Here is an 18330-nt window from a genome sequence, read left to right as displayed (position 1 = left end):
CAGTTAAAAGGACTAGATCACATCTTTATGGGAGTTCTTGTTGCTCTACTTTACTGTAGCTTGGAGTAGGTGGTGGCATGTCGACTTGCCATTTATATTTATTTAGAGTTTGTTTCTCCAATAGATCCTTCTGTGTCAATTTCAGTAATTACTTCCTCCAAACCACCAACGTGTCTTTTAGACCTCATTCCTACAAAACTGCTCAAAGAAGTTCTGCCATTTATTAATGCTTTAATCTTAAATATAATCAACCTATATGCCTATGTAGCACAGGCCTTCAAGCTAGCAGCAGTTAAACCATTACTTAAAAAGCCATCTCTTGACTCAGCAGTCTTAGCTAATTATAGGCCAATGTCCAACCTTACTTTCATATCAAAAATCCTTGAAAGAGTAGTTGTCAAACAGCTAACAGATCAAATGCAGATGAATGGCTTATTTGAAGAGTTTCAGTCAGGTTTCAGAGCTCATCACAGCACAGAAACAGCTTTAGTGAAGGTTACAAATAATCTTTTTATGGCATCTGACAGTGGACTCATCTCTGTGGTTATCCGGCTAGACCTCAGTGCAGCATTCGATACTGTTGACCAAAATATTCTATTAGAGCAATCAGAGCATGTAGGCATTACAGGTACTGTGCTGCAGTGGTTTGAATCATATCTAACTAATAGACTCCAATTTGTTCATGTAAATGGAGAGTCCTCTTCACACAGCTGTCATGGAGTTCCACAGGATTCCTTAATTCTGTTTACATTATACATGCTGCCTGCAGAATCATTAGAAGGCATAGCAGCCATTTTCACTTCTACGCAGTTTACTCCCAACTTTATCTGTCCATGAAGCCAGCAGGCTTAGATTTCCCAAGTGTGATGAACAGACAGGGACCCAGTGAAGTGCTTGCTCATAGGGGTCATATGATTGTTGGGTTTTTCTCTGTACCTATGAAGTGCCTTGAGGTGACTTTTGTTGTGATTTGGTGCTATATAAATAACATTGACTTGAATTGAATTGAATTGAATTGAATTGAATTGAATTGAATTGAATTGAATTGAATTGAATTGACTTGGGTTCAGGTTCATGCAGAGGTCGTGACAGGTGGCGGCGTGATGGCGGCGTGAGGTCCGTGGCACGTGGCGGCATCCATGGCTGCACAAAATTGTAGAAATGGATGATTTCTGTAAATGTTAGATTTCCATTCATCTAATTGTAATTTTCATGAAATAAAAAGGCATTGTACCAGAAACAGAAACAATGTTGTTATATTACATCACATCATTCTGTAAACAAACAAAACATTAGTCAACTTTTGTTTATCAGTCACTGTACTTAAATTATCTAAAGAAAATATCTAAATAGTTTTTTCTTCTGGATCTCAGAAGGATATTCATGTATTATTTTTGCATAGTGATTAGTTATTATCATTAGCTTGGGTTTTCAAATATATATTTGTTTGATGTAACATGAGAATTTAATTGCTAAAATACAAGTAGAACCCGTTTAATTCTATCAATGTCAGACTTTAATCGTATCACTTTTTTTGTTAAATTCACAATTGTCTTCTTGGACTTAAAAAAAGAAAGCGAATTTTCAGTTGACTCTTGTGTCGTTTCGATCCTCAATCACCAGATGTCGCTATGGAATTATTGCACTTTGTATTGTTGGGGGCAAATCTCGCACAAAATCGCGTTCGTTCCGAATCCCGTTCCTCTTTCAACTAGCCTCCAAGATGGTAGGTTCTACGTTTTATCCCTGTGCATCCAAACTGGGTTAAATCTACTTCCATCCTTACTAACCTGTATAAAATAATCCACTTTAGATGGTGTCTTATAATACACTCATGTTGTAGGAATAAATGCTGGGTGTTATTACCGTTATTTACTCATTTTTGTGAGGACTTTGATGGGTTCACTGTGTGATATGTCGCTTCTCCTGGGCCTCGGCTCTAGCAGGGAACCTAGTTTTACCCACACGCAGAAAACAAACATTTGTAATTTTTTTGACAACGGTAGTGAGAGTTAAATGTGCAAGGTGGTGGTGGTGGAACCCTGAAACAACCATTGGCATAAAGCGTTAAACCTTCCGATAAAGATGGTTGAGCTAGCATTAGCCTCCTACCTGCTAAGCAGCATGCAAGTACTCGGGGACAAACTCAGCGGTTTACTTTAGCTTTTCTGTGGGGAAAACATGCTATGTATGCTCATTTTATTACAGATTCTTAGCAGACTAACATCACAGTCGACCTGCCGGACTGTTAAGTCTGTTGCTTTGCTAGACGGGAGCTAATGTTTCAAATAAACCTCATCCTTTTTTTAACAATAACTGCAAAATCTTTGCTCACAGCCTACCAAGAAGTCGAAGACCAGGAAACTCCGAGGACATGTCAGCCACGGACATGGTCGCGTTGGTGAGTATACTCTTTTTGACACAAGTTTTAATTGATTGTTTTTCATCCCCGGACGATATGGAGATGGAGTAAACGTTTACCGACTCTCTCCACAGGCAAGCACAGGAAGCATCCTGGAGGTCGTGGTAATGCTGGTGGCATGCATCATCACAGAATCAATTTCGACAAATAGTAAGTCACTCATAATGATATTAGTGAAATTTGAGTACAGTGTGACTACTGTAAAGTAGAACTCAAGTAAACCTGGCTTCCCTGTATTTGGCCATAAAAGTCTTTGTAAGGTAATATGTCTAAAAATACACAGAAGTATGCTTTTACCTCAGATATTTAAGTTAGATTATGATGTCCCTAAGTGTTGCCTGATATGATTTTGGTTGTTGTGTTGGATTCCTTTAGAGATAAAGCCAGGTTTTGTGGCTAAAGCAGTAAGGCTGAGTAATATGAGGAAAATCTAATGTCACATTTTTGGCTGTATCACAAAAAAAAACTATTTTCAGCCATATAGAGCTTAAAATTGCACTGCTATACTCTTTCAAATTAACTGTTTTATATTTTTGACAATAATATATGAATGAATTGAAATGTTTGGGGGGGGGGGGGGTTCCATTTGTTGCACACAGAGGTTTTTGACAAATGGCAATACTGTCACAGTAAGTCTTTCTGTGGTCAACACTAGATGTTTAACAAACAAGAGATCATAGCAACAAAAAAGGACATCGGCAAGAATTCACGAGACAAATTAAAACAATTGAGATTAGAAAGATGCTCTTTTGTTCTTATAACATAAAAATTGTGAACCAAAAAATGTGATGGCCTTAAATTACAGGAATGAACGTTTAGATAGTGGCTATAAAAACAACTAACCTACAACCGTCGCAGGTATCACAGCTGGTTTATTTAACGTTTCCTTTGCTGTGTGGGAGACGCTGACATGCAGGGTTTAAAACAGGCTTCATTTTGCAGTGGATGACTTTTCAGCTGATGGAATAAATTCGTGATACTTTTTGTGCCAGTAGGTTTATGGCATGTCTTGCAAATTACCGTATTTTGTCTCCTCCTTGTGAAATCCAAACAACAGTCTCACTCGCTCGCTCCTCTGTAACTCCGGCTGTCGCCATATTTTTCCTTATCGGGTAGTAAACACGCATGCTCAGCACAGGTAAAAAAAATTTCTGGTTGGGAGGGGGGATTAATGATGCATTTGCAGCGTGTAGGAGAAAAAAAAACTGACAGTGAATTGCATGCAGACAATAATAATGATAATAATGGATACTTTATTGATCCCCATGGGGAAATTACTTGTTTTTCTCTGCATTTGACCCATTCACTCAGTGAAGCAGTGGGCAGCCCACTAAGCAGGCGCCCGGGGAGCAGTGTGTAGGGACGGTACCTTGCTCAGGGGTACCTCAGGGTAGCCGTTAAGTGGATTCGAACCGCCGACCTTCCGATCATGGGGCGACCACTTTACCTACTGAGCTATCCCAGACAGCTTTATATTGCGGCAATTTCCACTTGATGTTTATGTTAAAACCATTTTAACCATCGTTCGTGGAAAACACGTGATACATCAAGTATATTCGATGTATCACCCTATTCTATATAGCTGTAGTGTTTCCTAGATGAGGCTTTACAGTAATAGTTTATTTTAACAATATATTATTGTGTACTATAGAGCTTGCTGTAATATATAACAAAATTAATCGGCGGCAAATTCAGCAAGTCCCTCACCCTGTAGTCAGACTCGAGTTATATCAGCTGAGTTGTGGCTGCTGACAATAGTCCCTGTTCTGCTCCGCAGCCTTGGTGAGCTACAGCAGAACAAGGACTACTGTCACTGTAGGGCAGTGGAATTGGAGTGTACCTCACACAGGCAGAAGAGAGTTGAGGTAGCTGATTGAGATGCCACCACAGCAGCTTGGTCAGTCTTTCTGTAGGTTAATACCTAAACAGCTGCATTTTCAAAGAAAGAGTAAAAATTTCATCCAGTAAATCAGAAACATGGTAGACCATCCCCACTACGGAGCTTATTTACTCAACCCAAGTCTACTTGGTGAAAACTGCCATGCAATATATTATTGAAAGATCTGGAGAGCAGTGCACTGATACTGTGTATTATGGACACAAAGAATTTATTGAACCTTCTCCCAATTTGGGGACTGTGCTCATCTATGGAACACATTTATGCTGGGTTAGTTCTGCTGTCCAGTTAAGAGATGTGCTGATTAGTTTTTACCTGCTTGTAAAAAAAGGCTGTAGGAAGAGAAATGCATTTATCTAATGTTTCTATAGAGACTAGAGTCTCATCTTGACAGACTTCATTGTCTTGGTGTGCTTGAGTCCTCTTAGATTAAAGACTGGTCCTACTCACCGACTGGCCTCCCCTATAGTCCAGTCATCCACATGGGCAGTTACAAACACTCTAAAACACCTTGCTGATGCACCCATCACATTAGAATTGGGGCAGTAGTTTATACTATTCCACTAAATTTGAATGTCAAAAGTGAACTTCAATTAAACGTTAATATTTAAAATATTAGTGTTTGTTTCTCTAGTTTGAAAACATTCGATTTCATTTTCTTTCCTCGTGTTTGTCCTCAGCCATCCAGGATACTTTGGTAAGGTGGGCATGAGACATTACCACCTGAAGAGGAATACCTCCCACTGCCCTACCATCAACCTGGACAAGCTGTGGACACTGGTGAGCGAGCAGACCAGGATCAACTACAGCAAGAAGCCCGATGGACCCGCCCCCATCATCGATGCTGTGCGCGCTGTAAGTATTGCTAAATCTTGCTATTATTAAAAATGTTCTCTTGTCATAATAATTGGACCTTTCAAATCTTTACGGGAGTTCTTGTTCCTCTACTGTAGCTTGGAGTAGGTGGTGGCATGTCGACTTGTCGGCATTGAGTATCACCTTAGGAAATTGGATTGTTGTTGAGCAGCTGGAATCAGACATCAGAAACCGTTTTCTTTTTTTAAAGAACAGGTGTCCTTTAAACAGTTGAAACACTCATAGTGGAAAGTTAAATGTTTTGGATGGGTTTCTGATGAATTTGGTGCAAAAGTGTACGTGGTGCTAATAAAACAGATTTAAGACTTCTTGGTTTTCCTTAATTTTTCTGCTTTCAGGACTTTTTTTTCCCTCCATTTTACACAACATTATACTCAGACATTTACATTTTTAAAGAGCTATAAATTCTGGATTTGTACCAGATAATTTTCCTGTTTTCAGTCATTGAAAATTATTTCTTTTTGTAAACATAATTTCATTTTAATAGAAAAGTTACTCTTGTCTATTAAAACTTGACTTTTGTTTGTTTGTTTGGCTGCATTTTGCTTATTGTGCTCACGTTAGCACACTCCCTTCTTACAGAAAGTTATACTGGGCATAGCTCTACCTGATGCAACCCCAAAGGGGATTTGTGTCTCTGGCTAGAGTTGAACCAGCATCCTTTTTCCTCGCCAAGCCAATGTCTAACGTTTGTTTTGTTGGGTCGACAGACTTTTTTTACTTAACTAGTGTGGTTTTGTTTGTGGTGGTTATCAGTTCATCTTAGGTTGGCTTACATGTCGTAGTTTTAGCTGTTAGTCTTATTAGATAATATTACAGTGTATTGTCAGATAAAATAATGATCTCCACCTGTGCTTTACTTTGCAGGGTTATTACAAAGTCCTGGGCAAAGGCAAGCTGCCCAAGCAGCCTGTGATCGTCAAGGCCAAGTTCTTCAGCCGACAGGCCGAGGAGAAGATCAAGGCAGCGGGAGGAGCCTGCGTGCTGATGGCATAACGATCCTGTCTGTGTGTTTTTGCAGAAATAAACTGTATAAATGGAAACTGGTGTGTGTGTAATTTTTTTCGCCCCACTCCTAAGTTGCAATTTGATTAGCATGGAAACTGAAGAGATGCTGTTAATTTTGATTGAAAGGTGTGAGGAGCAGAGGAAACTTTTTCATGTGAGGAAATCACCTGGATCCTCAGCACTGTTGGTCTTGTCCTTGTAAAATCTTTTTGACAAGTGTCCAAGTTACAGACTGAACAATATTCAAAAATGCACAGACTTCCTGTTTGGTTCTTTTAATATAGCAAAAGTCAGTCGTTTCTAATGACTTACAATGAAACGGTATTGCTATGCTTTTGGTAATAATATAAACTCACCAAAAAAATACAAATGTTGCCGTATGTGCTTCAGAAAGTCAGCACTACATTGAACAATTAAAGAAATGGTCAGAAAGTTAATTCTGATGTTTTTTGTCACGTCATTCTAATTAGAGGCAAAATATATGTATATTCAAATTTCTGAGGAACTTGTTTATATAGTGCTTAATCAGCTGCTTTTAAACTGCTACCTTTAAAAGAATTTTGTTTATTGGGACGTGGTGATACCCAACACAAACTACCAGATATAACTTAACAGCTTGTTTTGTAGACTGGAGGCCCGAAATGGTGTATCTAACAAGTCATGTATAGAATAAAACAGTCAAAAATAAAACTTTATCAGTAAATATTAAAGTTTTCTCAATTGTATCTGTGTGCAAGCAAAGCTGAAACAATTCAGTAATTGTTTGTCATGAAAGTTGTCCATTTTAAGAGCTTTCCTTGGAAACACTGGCAGTGTGCTAGACATGGCAACATGAACTTAAGAAGTTCAATTATGACTTTCACTGCAGATTAAGGATAGTTAGGGACAGTCCTGCACTTTTATTTGCGTCTCCTTTTTATTATTTTTATTTGAGGTTATATGAATTAACTAGCTGATTGATAGAAACAGAAATGCAGACTAATCCACAATCAAAATATTCATTATTTGTTTTCCACAAAACCGCACAGAAAAGATAACAAGGTAAGGTAAACGCATAAATTTCACCCTGGTTCATGATTTGAATACTTCCTCCACCACTAAGGGGCGGGCTTTAATATGTAGGATTTCCTGCCGTGTCATTTGAAAGCAGCTAAAAGCGTGACGTGAATGCGACTGAAACGTCAAAGCCAGAGTGTAAGTGTGCGGAGCACAGTTTTCTCTAACTTTGCATCCAGTAACCTGCGTACATGTTAAACGTGCAGAGCAGGTAGACGAAGTCTCCTGACACGAGGTTTGTTGACGGTTCCTGGAATAAGCAGAATGTGCTCTACATGTGACAACGTCATGCTCTAGAATGTGAGGCGTGCACTTCGAAGTGTTTCACGTCTCAGTGTTCCTGAGCTTCCATCGAGGGAAACGGGTCTGTGTTTAACAGTTCAAAGTAAGTAGCTTCAGAAAGAAGTGACAGCCCAGCTGATTTAATTTGCACGCATGCGCTGTTTCTAGGATATCCGTCCCATATGTTCTTGTTTCCCACACTGCATTTAAGGAATTATAGTTGGTTCAAACCTTGTCGGAGGGGAAAAAAAAACATTGATCTTTGTTAACTGGCCAAGATTTGTTAACACAGTCTTATTTTTGTACTGATGTAGCTCTGTTAACTTGTTTTCTGACATATTGTGTTTCTTACGAAGCAGCTGAAAAAGGGTTTTCTCAATATCAGATTAGAAAAATCAGATGCCTATTAGATATGCTGGATCCACAGAGCAGTTTGACATCTTAGTTTTAAAAAATCCCAGTAAGTGATAAATTCTTTTGTTGTATTATATTGGTATATTTACAATTAAATTCTTGTCTTTTCAATATTTGTGTCCTGTAAAGAGATCTTAAAGCGTTCTTTGTGCCCGTTCCTTGGGTGAAGGGCACCTGAGTTTTTCCCTCCACCTGTCCATGGACAGCCAAGCCTGGCTGGAGTCCTCCCTGCAGCGCTCTGCCAGTCTGGGCTTGGAGGTGCTGCAGCGAGCCTCCAGGCGGAGTGTGGACTGGGCGAGCACTGCATCCCAAAACCCCACTATGGCAGATGAAGACACAGATATAGCTGACGAGGTGCTTTTATCTTTCGCCTTTAATATTTATAATAATATAACCTTATAATGTAATCTAAATATAAATACTTTTAATTCTTTGTTCAAAGTTTGTTTTTGTTTTTTTTTATCAGCTTGTCTCTTTTCATCTCTTGCTTTTCCAGAGAAATCCCACAGAGCTTGATGATGCCTTTGCAAAAATCGCTGAGTTCATGGCACAAACCACTAGTCATTGCAAAGTTAGTGACTATGTCCCAAAGCACCTCTATGTGGACTTCAGCTACAGACCTGGGAGAATAAAATATGGATTTTGTCTTTGTTGCAGAGATTTTACAAGTCTGGTTGTTGCACGCAGCCCAGTGACATTGAAAAGAACCACATGTCCAGGTTTCACACACAGCCAGCATCTGCAAAGACATCAGCTGCGCTACCAACCAGGAAATGCGACAAATACCAAGTAATTCTGCGTTGTGTTTTTGATTATTTGGAATAGGAAAAGCTCAGAGGCTGACAAACCCAGAGCATTTAAGGCTTTATATTTAAGCAATTTACAGTAGGTAATTTGTTGGCCAAAAAAGTGGAAAAGGGAAACAAAAAATTGAGTTGGAGGCTTCAGAAAGTTAGCATTTTACAGTGGCATAGACAGTATCAGCAGAATTCAGGGATCTCCTTTGAAGTTGTATAGATGAAGTTTGCATTTCAGTTTGGGGGCCTGAGTTTTACTATTTACATGTTGTCAAAAGTTTGACTTTAATTCATCTAAAATGTAAAAAATAATCATTGCATTAAAATCTTTTTATTTGCTGCTTTCAGAACCGCGTGTCTGGATCCAGTGAGGATTTTTATATCGAGCTTTCACCTGGAACATATGCCATCACTGCCAGTGTGGCAGAGTCACAGCAGCAGACTCAGCTGGTCAGTGTTAAAGCTGGGGAGAGTGTCAACCTCACCTTTGACCTCTGACCCCTCAGCTGACCAAACCTGTCACCCTTTAATAACAACTGACCATTGCACATGCTCTTTGTTTCTTGCTTCTTGTATATAGATTTTTGCATTAAGAGTTTACATTTTATTTTACTGTAATGCACTTAAACACATTCTTACCTGCACTAAGACCACATCATTGTATTGAAATAAAATATTTTTGTAATCAGTTTTTTGTTTGGCTCTTCAACATGCACTGTACATGAGTTTACACTGAGACAATATGTAAATATATTGGCATTGTTCTCAGAGAGACTGCAGTCCCACTGGTGGTTGAGGTTTGAAGCTGGTTGTGGACAAAATGTCTCTAATGTTTGCTCTTCTTCCTCTGGTGCCAGGAAGTGACTGAAACAGGGAGCTGTGATTTGGTGAGGCACTAATTTGTGGTTCAGGGATGCTGAAACTCACAGGTTGGGTTGTCCTCCGGGGACCAGCACTCCCTGCACAAAAAAAAAATTCCATCTGAGCTCATGCATATTGCACACATATCAGAACGCATACTGTATACTGCTATCATCAAAAACAGCATGTTGCATCTTTATTGGCATTTTGTGAGACAAGTTTGCACTTATTTGTGACCATTAAACGTGAGGGTAAAAGGACTGGAAATGCATTTGTTTACAATACATCAAAAATAACATGCATGTGTTCATGTGTGCCCACACTGTGTAGCAAGCAGCATCTGCTATAAAGGTAACAGAGAATAACATTTAGTCAAAATATGAAAAACATCATCGAAAGGATTTCAGGACCACTCTACACAGCACTTACTGGGGTCTCCAGTAAAACACCCAAAAAAGGCGAAGAGGATCGGATGTTTTTAAGATTGGATAAGAACAGACTAGCAGATGGAAATACACTGATTTATGAGTTTACTAACAAAAATTCAACCAGGTAACATAAGGTCAGGTACAGTGTCTTTTGAAATGTTTAATTTCATTCACTTGGGGCAGGGATAGCTCAGTAGGTAAAGTGGTCGCCCCATGATCGGAAGGTCGGCGGTTCGAATCCACTTAACGGCTACCCTGAGGTACCCCTGAGCAAGGTACCGTCCCTACACACTGCTCCCCGGGCGCCTGCTTAGTGGGCTGCCCACTGCTTCACTGAGTGAATGGGTCAAATGCAGAGAAAAACAAGTAATTTCCCCATGGGGATCAATAAAGTATCCATTATCATTATTATTATTATTACTTAAGTAGATGATGTCAAAACAAGGGATTTTAAACATGATGTCTTGTCATGATGTCTTCAATTTCAATATCTCCTGTCTTCTAACAGTAACACTCCAGTGTTCTCAGTAAATGTGTCATTAACCTTAAACACTGTAGGACCCATTTGTTTATGTGATATCTCCAGTGGAATCTACCTGTGATCTATTTTTTCACAAGGTTTCTTTTTGTTTCCAGTTTTCTTTTGAACTTCTTCAGAACTTATTAACTCAGTGTGTGTCTGATTCTCACCTGGCTGCCTGTGCTGTGGTTCTGGTCCAGTTCTTCTCCAGTATCTCCAGGGAGGACGCTGTTGTTTACTTCTTATCTTCAGTGAAGGAGAAGTTGATGCTCTAGTCTCATCATGGGAAAGAGATGAGGAGGAGGAGGAAGATGGCAACTCGGGATCACTCGTCCTCACATCTGCATCTCTGCGGTCCACCTGCTTGACTTGCTCTGTTTTATCAAGTTCATCTGATTTTCCAAAGCTAGCTCCAAGGCTGGGTGGAACTAAACAGGATGAACAGTAGCAAGAGGCACATGCTGAATGGCAGCAGTCGGTGCAGTACAGCTGGGGGGCACAAAGCCAGCTGCAGCACTGATTGTGAGTGACTGCTTGGAGCTCCCGTACTATTCTGGCATGACGAGAAGCAGAAATGGGCAAAAGCAGACTTTCAGGAAGCACATACACACAACTATTCCACATCAGCACCCGGAGGCGTCTAACACCGTTACCTACAGGAAGGAAAGGTGAGCCCTTTGAGTGGATTACAGATGGTGATCATGAACAGACATTGATGATTTATCATATGAATATTTATCTTAGGAAACAAGTCTCCCGTTTGAAAACGGTCTCATTAGAATTATTGACTATAAAGAAAAATATCCTTGATTGTATCCACACCACTGGATGTCATATGATGATGTTATAATATAAAATATACGACTTCTGCCGTACCTCCATAACCATCTCTATGTTCTGTGGCTGCCACCACTTGACCTGGACCGTATCTTCTCAGATCTTGTTCCCATGGTGACAGGACAGCGTCGCCAGGAGCCAACCTGCATGTGCAACCTCTGCTGTCATTGACCATGTCAAGTGAACAAACGAGCTGGCGCTGGGAGGAGGCAATCTCAAACGTTGCGCTTTCTGCATGGTCAAAGTCAACCACCCAAATTCCACTGCAGCCCTAAAATTGGAAGACAGTCTTCAAATATTTACTCGTCCCTTTTTTAAAATTTGGTTTTTAGTCCGTTAGCGTCTGACTTTTGGATAAGAGCAGTGACTCTGACACTAAAACTTTTTTTTTTTTACTTCGGCTCATCAGGTTATATTTTTATGATCAGTTTTTGTTGGATTGTACTGAAGCTGCGTCACAATAGATTAAATGCTCTATATTTATTCTGCTTTTCCTCTGAAGACCAGGAGCTTTCCCACCACTTTTTAAATGGGATGGCACAAGGAGAGCCTTGTGAGAGATTGGCGACCTTACCTAGATCTACTCCACCACTGACGCTGTGACAGCTGGGACAGATGGGAAAATTGGGAAAACACTGGGCACAATTTTTGGGCAAAGTGCTTATTAAAGCAGTCAGTCAATGAGAGCCCTGCTCAGTGCAGCTGATGTGCCCCTGTGCACTCATCCAGATGCTAATACATTAAAAGTGGTGTGGCTGAATACCCTTAAACTTAAAGTCAGCAAATACTGTAAATGTATAGTTTCATTTTTAAAACGATTGTGCTTTTGCAGGAGTAAATAACTGAATTAGCCCATATTAGCTGTAGTAGAAACAATATTCAATGGTCATGTGTCACCTGTATTTGTTTTATGACAGTGCCCATGTAATAAAGGCCATCCCGCTCTCTCCTGGCCAGGACTCTGCATCCTGGGAAGAATTCTGGGCTGCTTAGGGTTTGACCAGACAGGATACAGGAGGTAACCGGAAGATTGGGATTACTCCGACTGCTCCTATAGTGTTAAATTGTTGTTAAAACAATGTTCAAAGTTTAAAAAGATTAAAAATTGTGCAACTAGACCTGAGCAGGGGTGAAGATATGTGGTGCAGCTGTGGTATTGTGACAGAGGTGGAGGGACAGCACCACTTGGCTGGATTGAAGCTTGGCAGTGATGGTTGGCTCTCAGCAACGTACAGAGGAATCACCTGACAGCAGTAATAGAACCACACATACTCAGACTCACAGTCACTGTGGGGCCTATTTTTTAGAACTACCGAGCAATTCTCAGTCTATACCTTCTCCAGCGTGCCATTCAAATCGAATGGAATCAGATAACAGCTCCCCCTTGTGGTCTGTGTGAAAGACTGCAGATAGTCCCTTGTGTTTCTGTCCAGTTTATTTCCTATATCTTGCAGGTAGAAAACGTTCACAGGCCTCCCAACTGCCAGTGCAGGAAGAGCTCTCAGCACGGCCTCTGGTTGATCAGGAAAGCCTGTGAAAAGAAGGTGGACGGCATGACAGGCAGGGTCGGTGAGAGCAATACTCAGAGCAGACAAGAGATCTCCGCCTGAGCTGCAGCTGATGGAGTGAATCCAGGACAGAGCCGTGTACACTGTGTCAGGAGCACAGGAGCACATGTGGCAGGACCAGCAGGTCACCTTCAAGGGAAAGAAAGACTCAGTAAATCTGAGGTTCTGCTCAAGCTTAAAAAAATGTCCTCAAAGTACTAAAAGCTCAGGGTGAGATTAAAAAAATGAAGAAAATGAAAGAATAAGAGTGATTAGTTATTTAAAAATCAAATCATATAAAGGTGAGGTAGTATACTATATGAGTTTACTCAATTTTGCACTTGACTGACTTCATGCACAGCTGTGATCAAAAGCCCTGTGTGTGAATTCACTGGATCAAAAATCCAAAAGAAATTCAAACTAGTGCACCTGATTCTTGTTTTAAGTTAATAGTATGCTGTACAACCATTCTACCCTGGAAATGAGCATACAAAGAAATTATTAAAAGCCCCAAATTACCAGATCCCCCTCACCTTGCTTGAAAAGCTCATGATGTTAAAGAGAGAGTCCCTGTGAGACGCTTTATTCAGCAACGTCTGGATCAGCAGGTGTTTCACTGACCCCAGAACAGCTCTCATGTTCTCAGAGCTTTCCAGGACAAACGTGATGTTGCATCCCTGCTTTCCCAGGAGCAGTGGTATCAGTGCAGCCTCACATGTCACCATCTGTCCAGATGTCATAGTAACACTGTGGTAATGGGAAGGAATCACACAGTTTTCTTTTATTTTTTGCCTTTTTTGTAAACTGTAATAGTGAAAAGACAGTGAGAAAGGGCGAGGAATCACCTGAAAATCTTTGAACTATATTTAGGCCAAATGTAACATATTATCAAAAAGCACAAAACACATAACAATGAAAATATCTACATATCTTGTGAACATTTTTTAATCTTTATTTAGATTTTTTTTTGTTTTAGAACACACTTTACCAAATTTTAAACTGAGCACCTGCATCAATTTTTATGAAAAATAATCAGCACTTTTCTAAATGTATAGATAAATTAGACAGATTTATAGATAAATTACAGTTTTTTTTTAATGTTATGTTTTTAATAATTATTCCAATTAGTCATAATGCAAAGAGGCCAACTTTAGAACTGTCTATATTACTGGATCATATTGGAATAACTGATATACTAATGTGTACGTCTCTTTAATGTTGCAATAGGTGAAGATGGGACTCATTTAATTACTTTCATGTGTGACTATATATACTGAACATATACTGTATATATTGTATATATTGTATGTACTAACTTTATATTTTGCTGGGTAGTAGTTTTTCACATTTTAATATATATATTTTTAATATTATATATATCGTTTCTTATTTTATTGTACTTTGTAATATCACCCCAAATCTACAAATTCACCATACTATCAGATAAATGTAGTGGAATAAAAGCATGTAGTCTAATCAAATGTAAAGTTAGAGGACTTAAGTAAATCTACTTCCATCAAGTTGACTCAAATACGGAGAGAAACTTGAAACATTTCTTTCTATGTCCGCAAAAATAGCAAACACAGTTATTAACCTCTTTCAGTAAAGAAAGCAGCTACAAACATGAGTCACTACAATTGAAATATAACACATTTAAAACACAGATTACATTACCTACATTTTTTGTGTCGATCACAGTCAGCTGCAGACAACAACTTCAACCCATTGTTTATGTCGGTTTCCATGGTGTTCGAGCCTGAGCTGGCCCTCTTCATAACCACTGGAGGGCCTGTTTACCTGCCAGTCGGCAGGCCGGGTCACGCTACAGTTGCTATGGTACAGCTACACAAAAACAGCAGCTGTGAAAAATGACACTAATCTCTGCAGATGTGTCAGGACTTTTCTTCTCCTAACTCTATTTGATTTTTCCTCTAATTAACAACTCGAATTAGGTCACCTTCAGCTGGTCACACATTCATAAATGGCTCTCAGATAAAATGGCACTGATAAGATTTTCATGGTGCTACAGCTCATGTGAAAAAATGAGCAAAGGCACTAAAATGTCACCGTTCATTTGTTTATTCAGTGGTACACTTTTGCCTCCGTTGGGTGATAAAACCTATCACAAGTGTCACTACAATCCTGTAAACATTAAAAGGCAGTGACCTCAATGCAAATACATGATTCAACTAGAAAATACATTTACAACATTATCAAATATAGTAGAGAAACGTCTAATCTGTATTCAGTAGATTGTGCTGAGCTCCTAATCTACACAAACTAACAGTTGTTCTCCACGGCTGCAGAATACCATGTCTGGCAGCATAATACTAATTTGCTGGATATTACAAAGAGCTAAAAATCACAGTTATATCACAATCTTAGAGATTACAGCTTCTGTTAACTACCTGCACAGCACGTACTACTGTAGCGACTGCTAATACGAGACTCACACACTCTGGGCTAAAAGAACGCTACATGTTAACCTGCAGGTGCGAGCAGCTGCAGAGTGAGAACGGCTGCCTTAAAGGCTGCCAACGTTAAGATCAGTGAAGTCATTGTGGAGCATCAGGACTTCTAAACGCAGCAAGCAAACCGGCAAACAGAAACTGAAAGTGTGTGAAGGTAGAAATCTGAAGTTCTCCAATGAGGCATCTGGTTGTAGGAGTAAATGTTCCTATTGCTTTTGGTCAGTGTGGGTTTATTTGTGGGTAGGAAGATTAGTAACCCAGGTCTCTGAAGTCTGTGGAGCTGCAGAGACGAAAGTGGGGGGAGAAGAGGCAGATTTGGTTAGACTTAGGCTTTGCCAACTTAATTAATAATTAAAGGTAAGCAAGGGTTAACATTAATGAAAGTCACCATTATTATGTTTTCCATATACTGCTACAATAATGAAAATGCAAAACTACTCCAGAAAGCAAAATGTGGTGCTTGAAATAAGCAGTGTATGGATATTTTTTTGCACTGGTTCTTTATGCGTGAAAAACTCCCAGCAATGCACAACTTTCTATAAGTAGTGGATTACACCCTAATTTAAAAATGAGAGTTTTGTGAAGGTTTTGAATGTTTGATTGCACCTCATGATATTAATTTGATAAACTGCATGATACCTTATTTTGAAAGGTATAAATATAATTTGCACAAGAAAAAAAATGTTTTTAAAGCTAAAAGATGAGAAAAACATCTTACCCTTCACTGAATTGCTTTTTGGCAAAATGAATCTGCTCCCTCACAGTTGTCCCAATCACCATGATCTGCTGTTCTGTATCGATTACACACTGCAAAAACAGAAATGTCAAAACATTACAGAACCGCGTTGGTTATAGTAGAGCCATTTTAGTTAGTGTAGTTAATCATCTAGCTTTTATCTTGTATCTGTTTACATCACTGTGTTGTTTCCCCTCCAGGATGGATGGTGGTGATGTATGGTGGTGATGGATGGTGATGATGGATGGTGATGATGGATGGTGATGATGGATGGTGATGATGGATGGTGATGATGGATGGTGATGATGGATGGTGGTTGCAAAGCAGAAGATTTACCTTGAGTGTCTTTAAAGTCTTGCTGCCCAAGGACATGAGATGCTTGTTACTTTCTGAAAATAGATGTAATAGATGAACAGTAATATGATGACACCGCTTCATATAAAAGTGTTCTTATAATTTTCATTCAGGCAACGATTGTTGTGTTCCTTACCCACTATGGCAAATGAGCAAGTTATCCTGATTTGTCCGACGGTCAGGTCGAGCTCCTTGATGTGACCATCGATGCAGAGCCTGCGCTGAAATGGGAAGCCATCGGTCTCCATTTTGATCTCTTCGACCAGTTCTTTTAAACTGAAAGGGAAACAAAATAATTCAACAGTTCTCACCTCACATGCTGCAGATGTTTGCAGTACATACTTAGGAGACACTGAAAAATGAACTGGTGTCAGGAAAATGAAAAATTAGTGAAGACATCTCACCCAAATCTCTCCGCAGTCACAGAAGACATCAGATTCAACTTGCAACCTGTATCAATCAGCAAATTCACTTCCTGTCCTAAACACTGTATACACAGGGGAGGTGCATGTAAGATAGGAGAAATAAGAAAGAAAAAAATCCTTTTGACAAACAAGTCACGGATATTTTGTGCTTGAAAAGAATTTTTAAGTAGCCCAACTTCCACCCACCTTGCAGGGCACGAGGATGAAGTCATCCTCCTCATCCTCCTGTGAATTTACATGGCTGTGGCTCAGACGAACCTCTCCATTGCTTGGTGTTACTCCACACATGTTTATCCTGCCTCTGCACAGCTTTGCCTCCAGTAGGCGCTTCTGGAGAATATTGTGTGGTTGCTACAACAGAGATTACAAACAACACAAACACGCCTACTGAATATATATCCTCAGTATTGTCGAAGCCTAAAATCAGATCTACAGTCTGAGCTAAAAATGCTATAATATAAAGACCATCTTTAAGCTCATGTATACAATTTAGAAAGTATTCTGTCGCCTAACTTTGACATATTTTTGTGTTATGGTTTCTTCACAGAATCCAGAGTCATCCATGTTTGGCTCATTGGTGATTCTAAATTGGCCCTTGGTGTGAATGTGGAAGCAAATTAAATAGCTGTCTGTCTCTTTAGCCCTGTGATGGACTGGCAGTCTCTCCAGAGTATACCTTGCCTCTCACCAGGTGGCAGCTGAGATGTGCTCCAGCCACCCTGCTAGAAGTGGTTAGGAAAATGGATAGACTGATAACAATATAGATTCAGGTTTTCACTTTAGAGTATAAATCATTGATAAATTTCTCTCTCTCACACACACACACACACACACACACACACACACACACACACACACACACACACACACACACACACACAGAAAGAGAGAGGCAATGGTCCTCCTCCCCATCACCTATATAATGTCTATATAATAATGGCCTTAGATATGAGGCTCACCCCCTGCTTAGAAGTCCCGAGTTTCTTCAGTCCATCCAAAGGAAGCAGATCAGCGGAGTCCTTATGGAGGAACTGGATCGCCTGTTTCAGCCTCCTCTGTTGCCTCAGAGTCGCTGCATCCAGGACCCCCTTTTCTCCGCGGTTCTCTGTCCGCATCCCTGTAAACATGATGGCGGGCGTGTGCTTGTGTTGCCCCGGCTCTCTGACTGCCTGCATACAACCGAGCCTAATGAGGAATCCCCGATGCGTCAAGTCCACATTAGAAGAGGAGACTCCCCCGTAACACGACAGGTAGTTAAGACAGCCCAAGTTGTAAAAATGAATCCTGCTGTGAACTTTCAAAATAAAACCCATTTTCCAAACGCTGCATAGCCCATTGCGCAATGAACGGATGGATGTTTTAATGCTGCATTACAGATTCATGAACTGCTCAACTCTGA

General features: G+C 39.9%; 5 protein-coding genes, 1 long non-coding RNA gene and 1 other non-coding gene across 11 annotated transcripts; 3 read left to right on the top strand and 4 right to left on the bottom strand.

The window, feature by feature from the left end:
- Window positions 1-202: 202 nt before the first annotated feature.
- On the bottom strand, window positions 203-1955 carry LOC145429754 (uncharacterized). Its single transcript, XR_013910044.1, has 2 exons — window positions 1867-1955; window positions 203-1143 (listed from the first exon to the last, which is right to left on the bottom strand). It is a non-coding gene; the product is annotated as an uncharacterized LOC145429754 (long non-coding RNA).
- Window positions 1584-6238, top strand: rpl27a (ribosomal protein L27a). The gene is made up of 5 exons (XM_026175070.2): window positions 1584-1726; window positions 2338-2401; window positions 2497-2572; window positions 5000-5174; window positions 6063-6238. The coding sequence occupies exons 1-5, from the start codon at window positions 1724-1726 to the stop codon at window positions 6189-6191; spliced, it is 447 nt and encodes a 148-aa protein (XP_026030855.1). The 5' UTR covers window positions 1584-1723; the 3' UTR covers window positions 6192-6238.
- Window positions 4687-4817, top strand: LOC113027534 (small nucleolar RNA SNORA3/SNORA45 family). The gene has a single exon (XR_003273094.1). It is a non-coding gene; the product is annotated as a small nucleolar RNA SNORA3/SNORA45 family (small nucleolar RNA).
- A 1054-nt stretch (window positions 6239-7292) lies between the features above and the next one.
- akip1 (A kinase (PRKA) interacting protein 1) lies at window positions 7293-9440 on the top strand. 4 transcript variants are annotated; one of them, XM_026175069.2, is made up of 5 exons: window positions 7293-7397; window positions 8085-8309; window positions 8452-8526; window positions 8613-8744; window positions 9101-9440. In XM_026175069.2, exons 2-5 carry the CDS (start codon window positions 8154-8156, stop codon window positions 9248-9250), a joined length of 513 nt encoding a protein of 170 aa, XP_026030854.1. In that variant the 5' UTR covers window positions 7293-7397; window positions 8085-8153; the 3' UTR covers window positions 9251-9440. The 4 variants fall into 4 exon arrangements, with proteins under 4 accessions (XP_026030854.1, XP_026030851.1, XP_026030853.1 ...); XM_026175066.2 differs by having other exon boundaries at window positions 7320-7644; XM_026175068.2 differs by having other exon boundaries at window positions 7379-7644; window positions 8125-8309.
- On the bottom strand, window positions 9122-12451 carry LOC113026369 (uncharacterized protein C11orf16-like). The gene is made up of 4 exons (XM_080303751.1): window positions 12296-12451; window positions 11438-11669; window positions 10732-11214; window positions 9122-9711 (listed from the first exon to the last, which is right to left on the bottom strand). Exons 1-4 carry the CDS (start codon window positions 12320-12322, stop codon window positions 9518-9520), a joined length of 936 nt encoding a protein of 311 aa, XP_080159877.1. The 5' UTR covers window positions 12323-12451; the 3' UTR covers window positions 9122-9517.
- Window positions 12342-13799, bottom strand: c7h11orf16 (chromosome 7 C11orf16 homolog). Its single transcript, XM_080303753.1, has 3 exons — window positions 13479-13799; window positions 12733-13095; window positions 12342-12642 (listed from the first exon to the last, which is right to left on the bottom strand). The coding sequence occupies exons 1-3, from the start codon at window positions 13683-13685 to the stop codon at window positions 12481-12483; spliced, it is 732 nt and encodes a 243-aa protein (XP_080159879.1). The 5' UTR covers window positions 13686-13799; the 3' UTR covers window positions 12342-12480.
- Window positions 13800-15008: 1209 nt separating this feature from the next.
- Window positions 15009-18259, bottom strand: LOC113027431 (nuclear receptor-interacting protein 3). 2 transcript variants are annotated; one of them, XM_080303750.1, is made up of 8 exons: window positions 17891-18259; window positions 17118-17282; window positions 16911-16993; window positions 16643-16782; window positions 16468-16541; window positions 16329-16415; window positions 16135-16223; window positions 15009-15696 (listed from the first exon to the last, which is right to left on the bottom strand). In XM_080303750.1, the coding sequence occupies exons 1-8, from the start codon at window positions 18242-18244 to the stop codon at window positions 15666-15668; spliced, it is 1023 nt and encodes a 340-aa protein (XP_080159876.1). In that variant the 5' UTR covers window positions 18245-18259; the 3' UTR covers window positions 15009-15665. The 2 variants fall into 2 exon arrangements, with proteins under 2 accessions (XP_080159876.1, XP_026032830.2); XM_026177045.2 differs by lacking the exon at window positions 16329-16415 and having other exon boundaries at window positions 16489-16541.
- Between the last annotated feature and the right edge of the window lie 71 nt (window positions 18260-18330).

The sequence above is a fragment of the Astatotilapia calliptera genome, chromosome 7, assembly GCF_964374335.1.
Source record: "Astatotilapia calliptera chromosome 7, fAstCal68.1, whole genome shotgun sequence".
Taxonomy (NCBI): domain Eukaryota; kingdom Metazoa; phylum Chordata; class Actinopteri; order Cichliformes; family Cichlidae; genus Astatotilapia; species Astatotilapia calliptera.
This window is presented reverse-complemented; position numbering and strand designations above follow the sequence as displayed.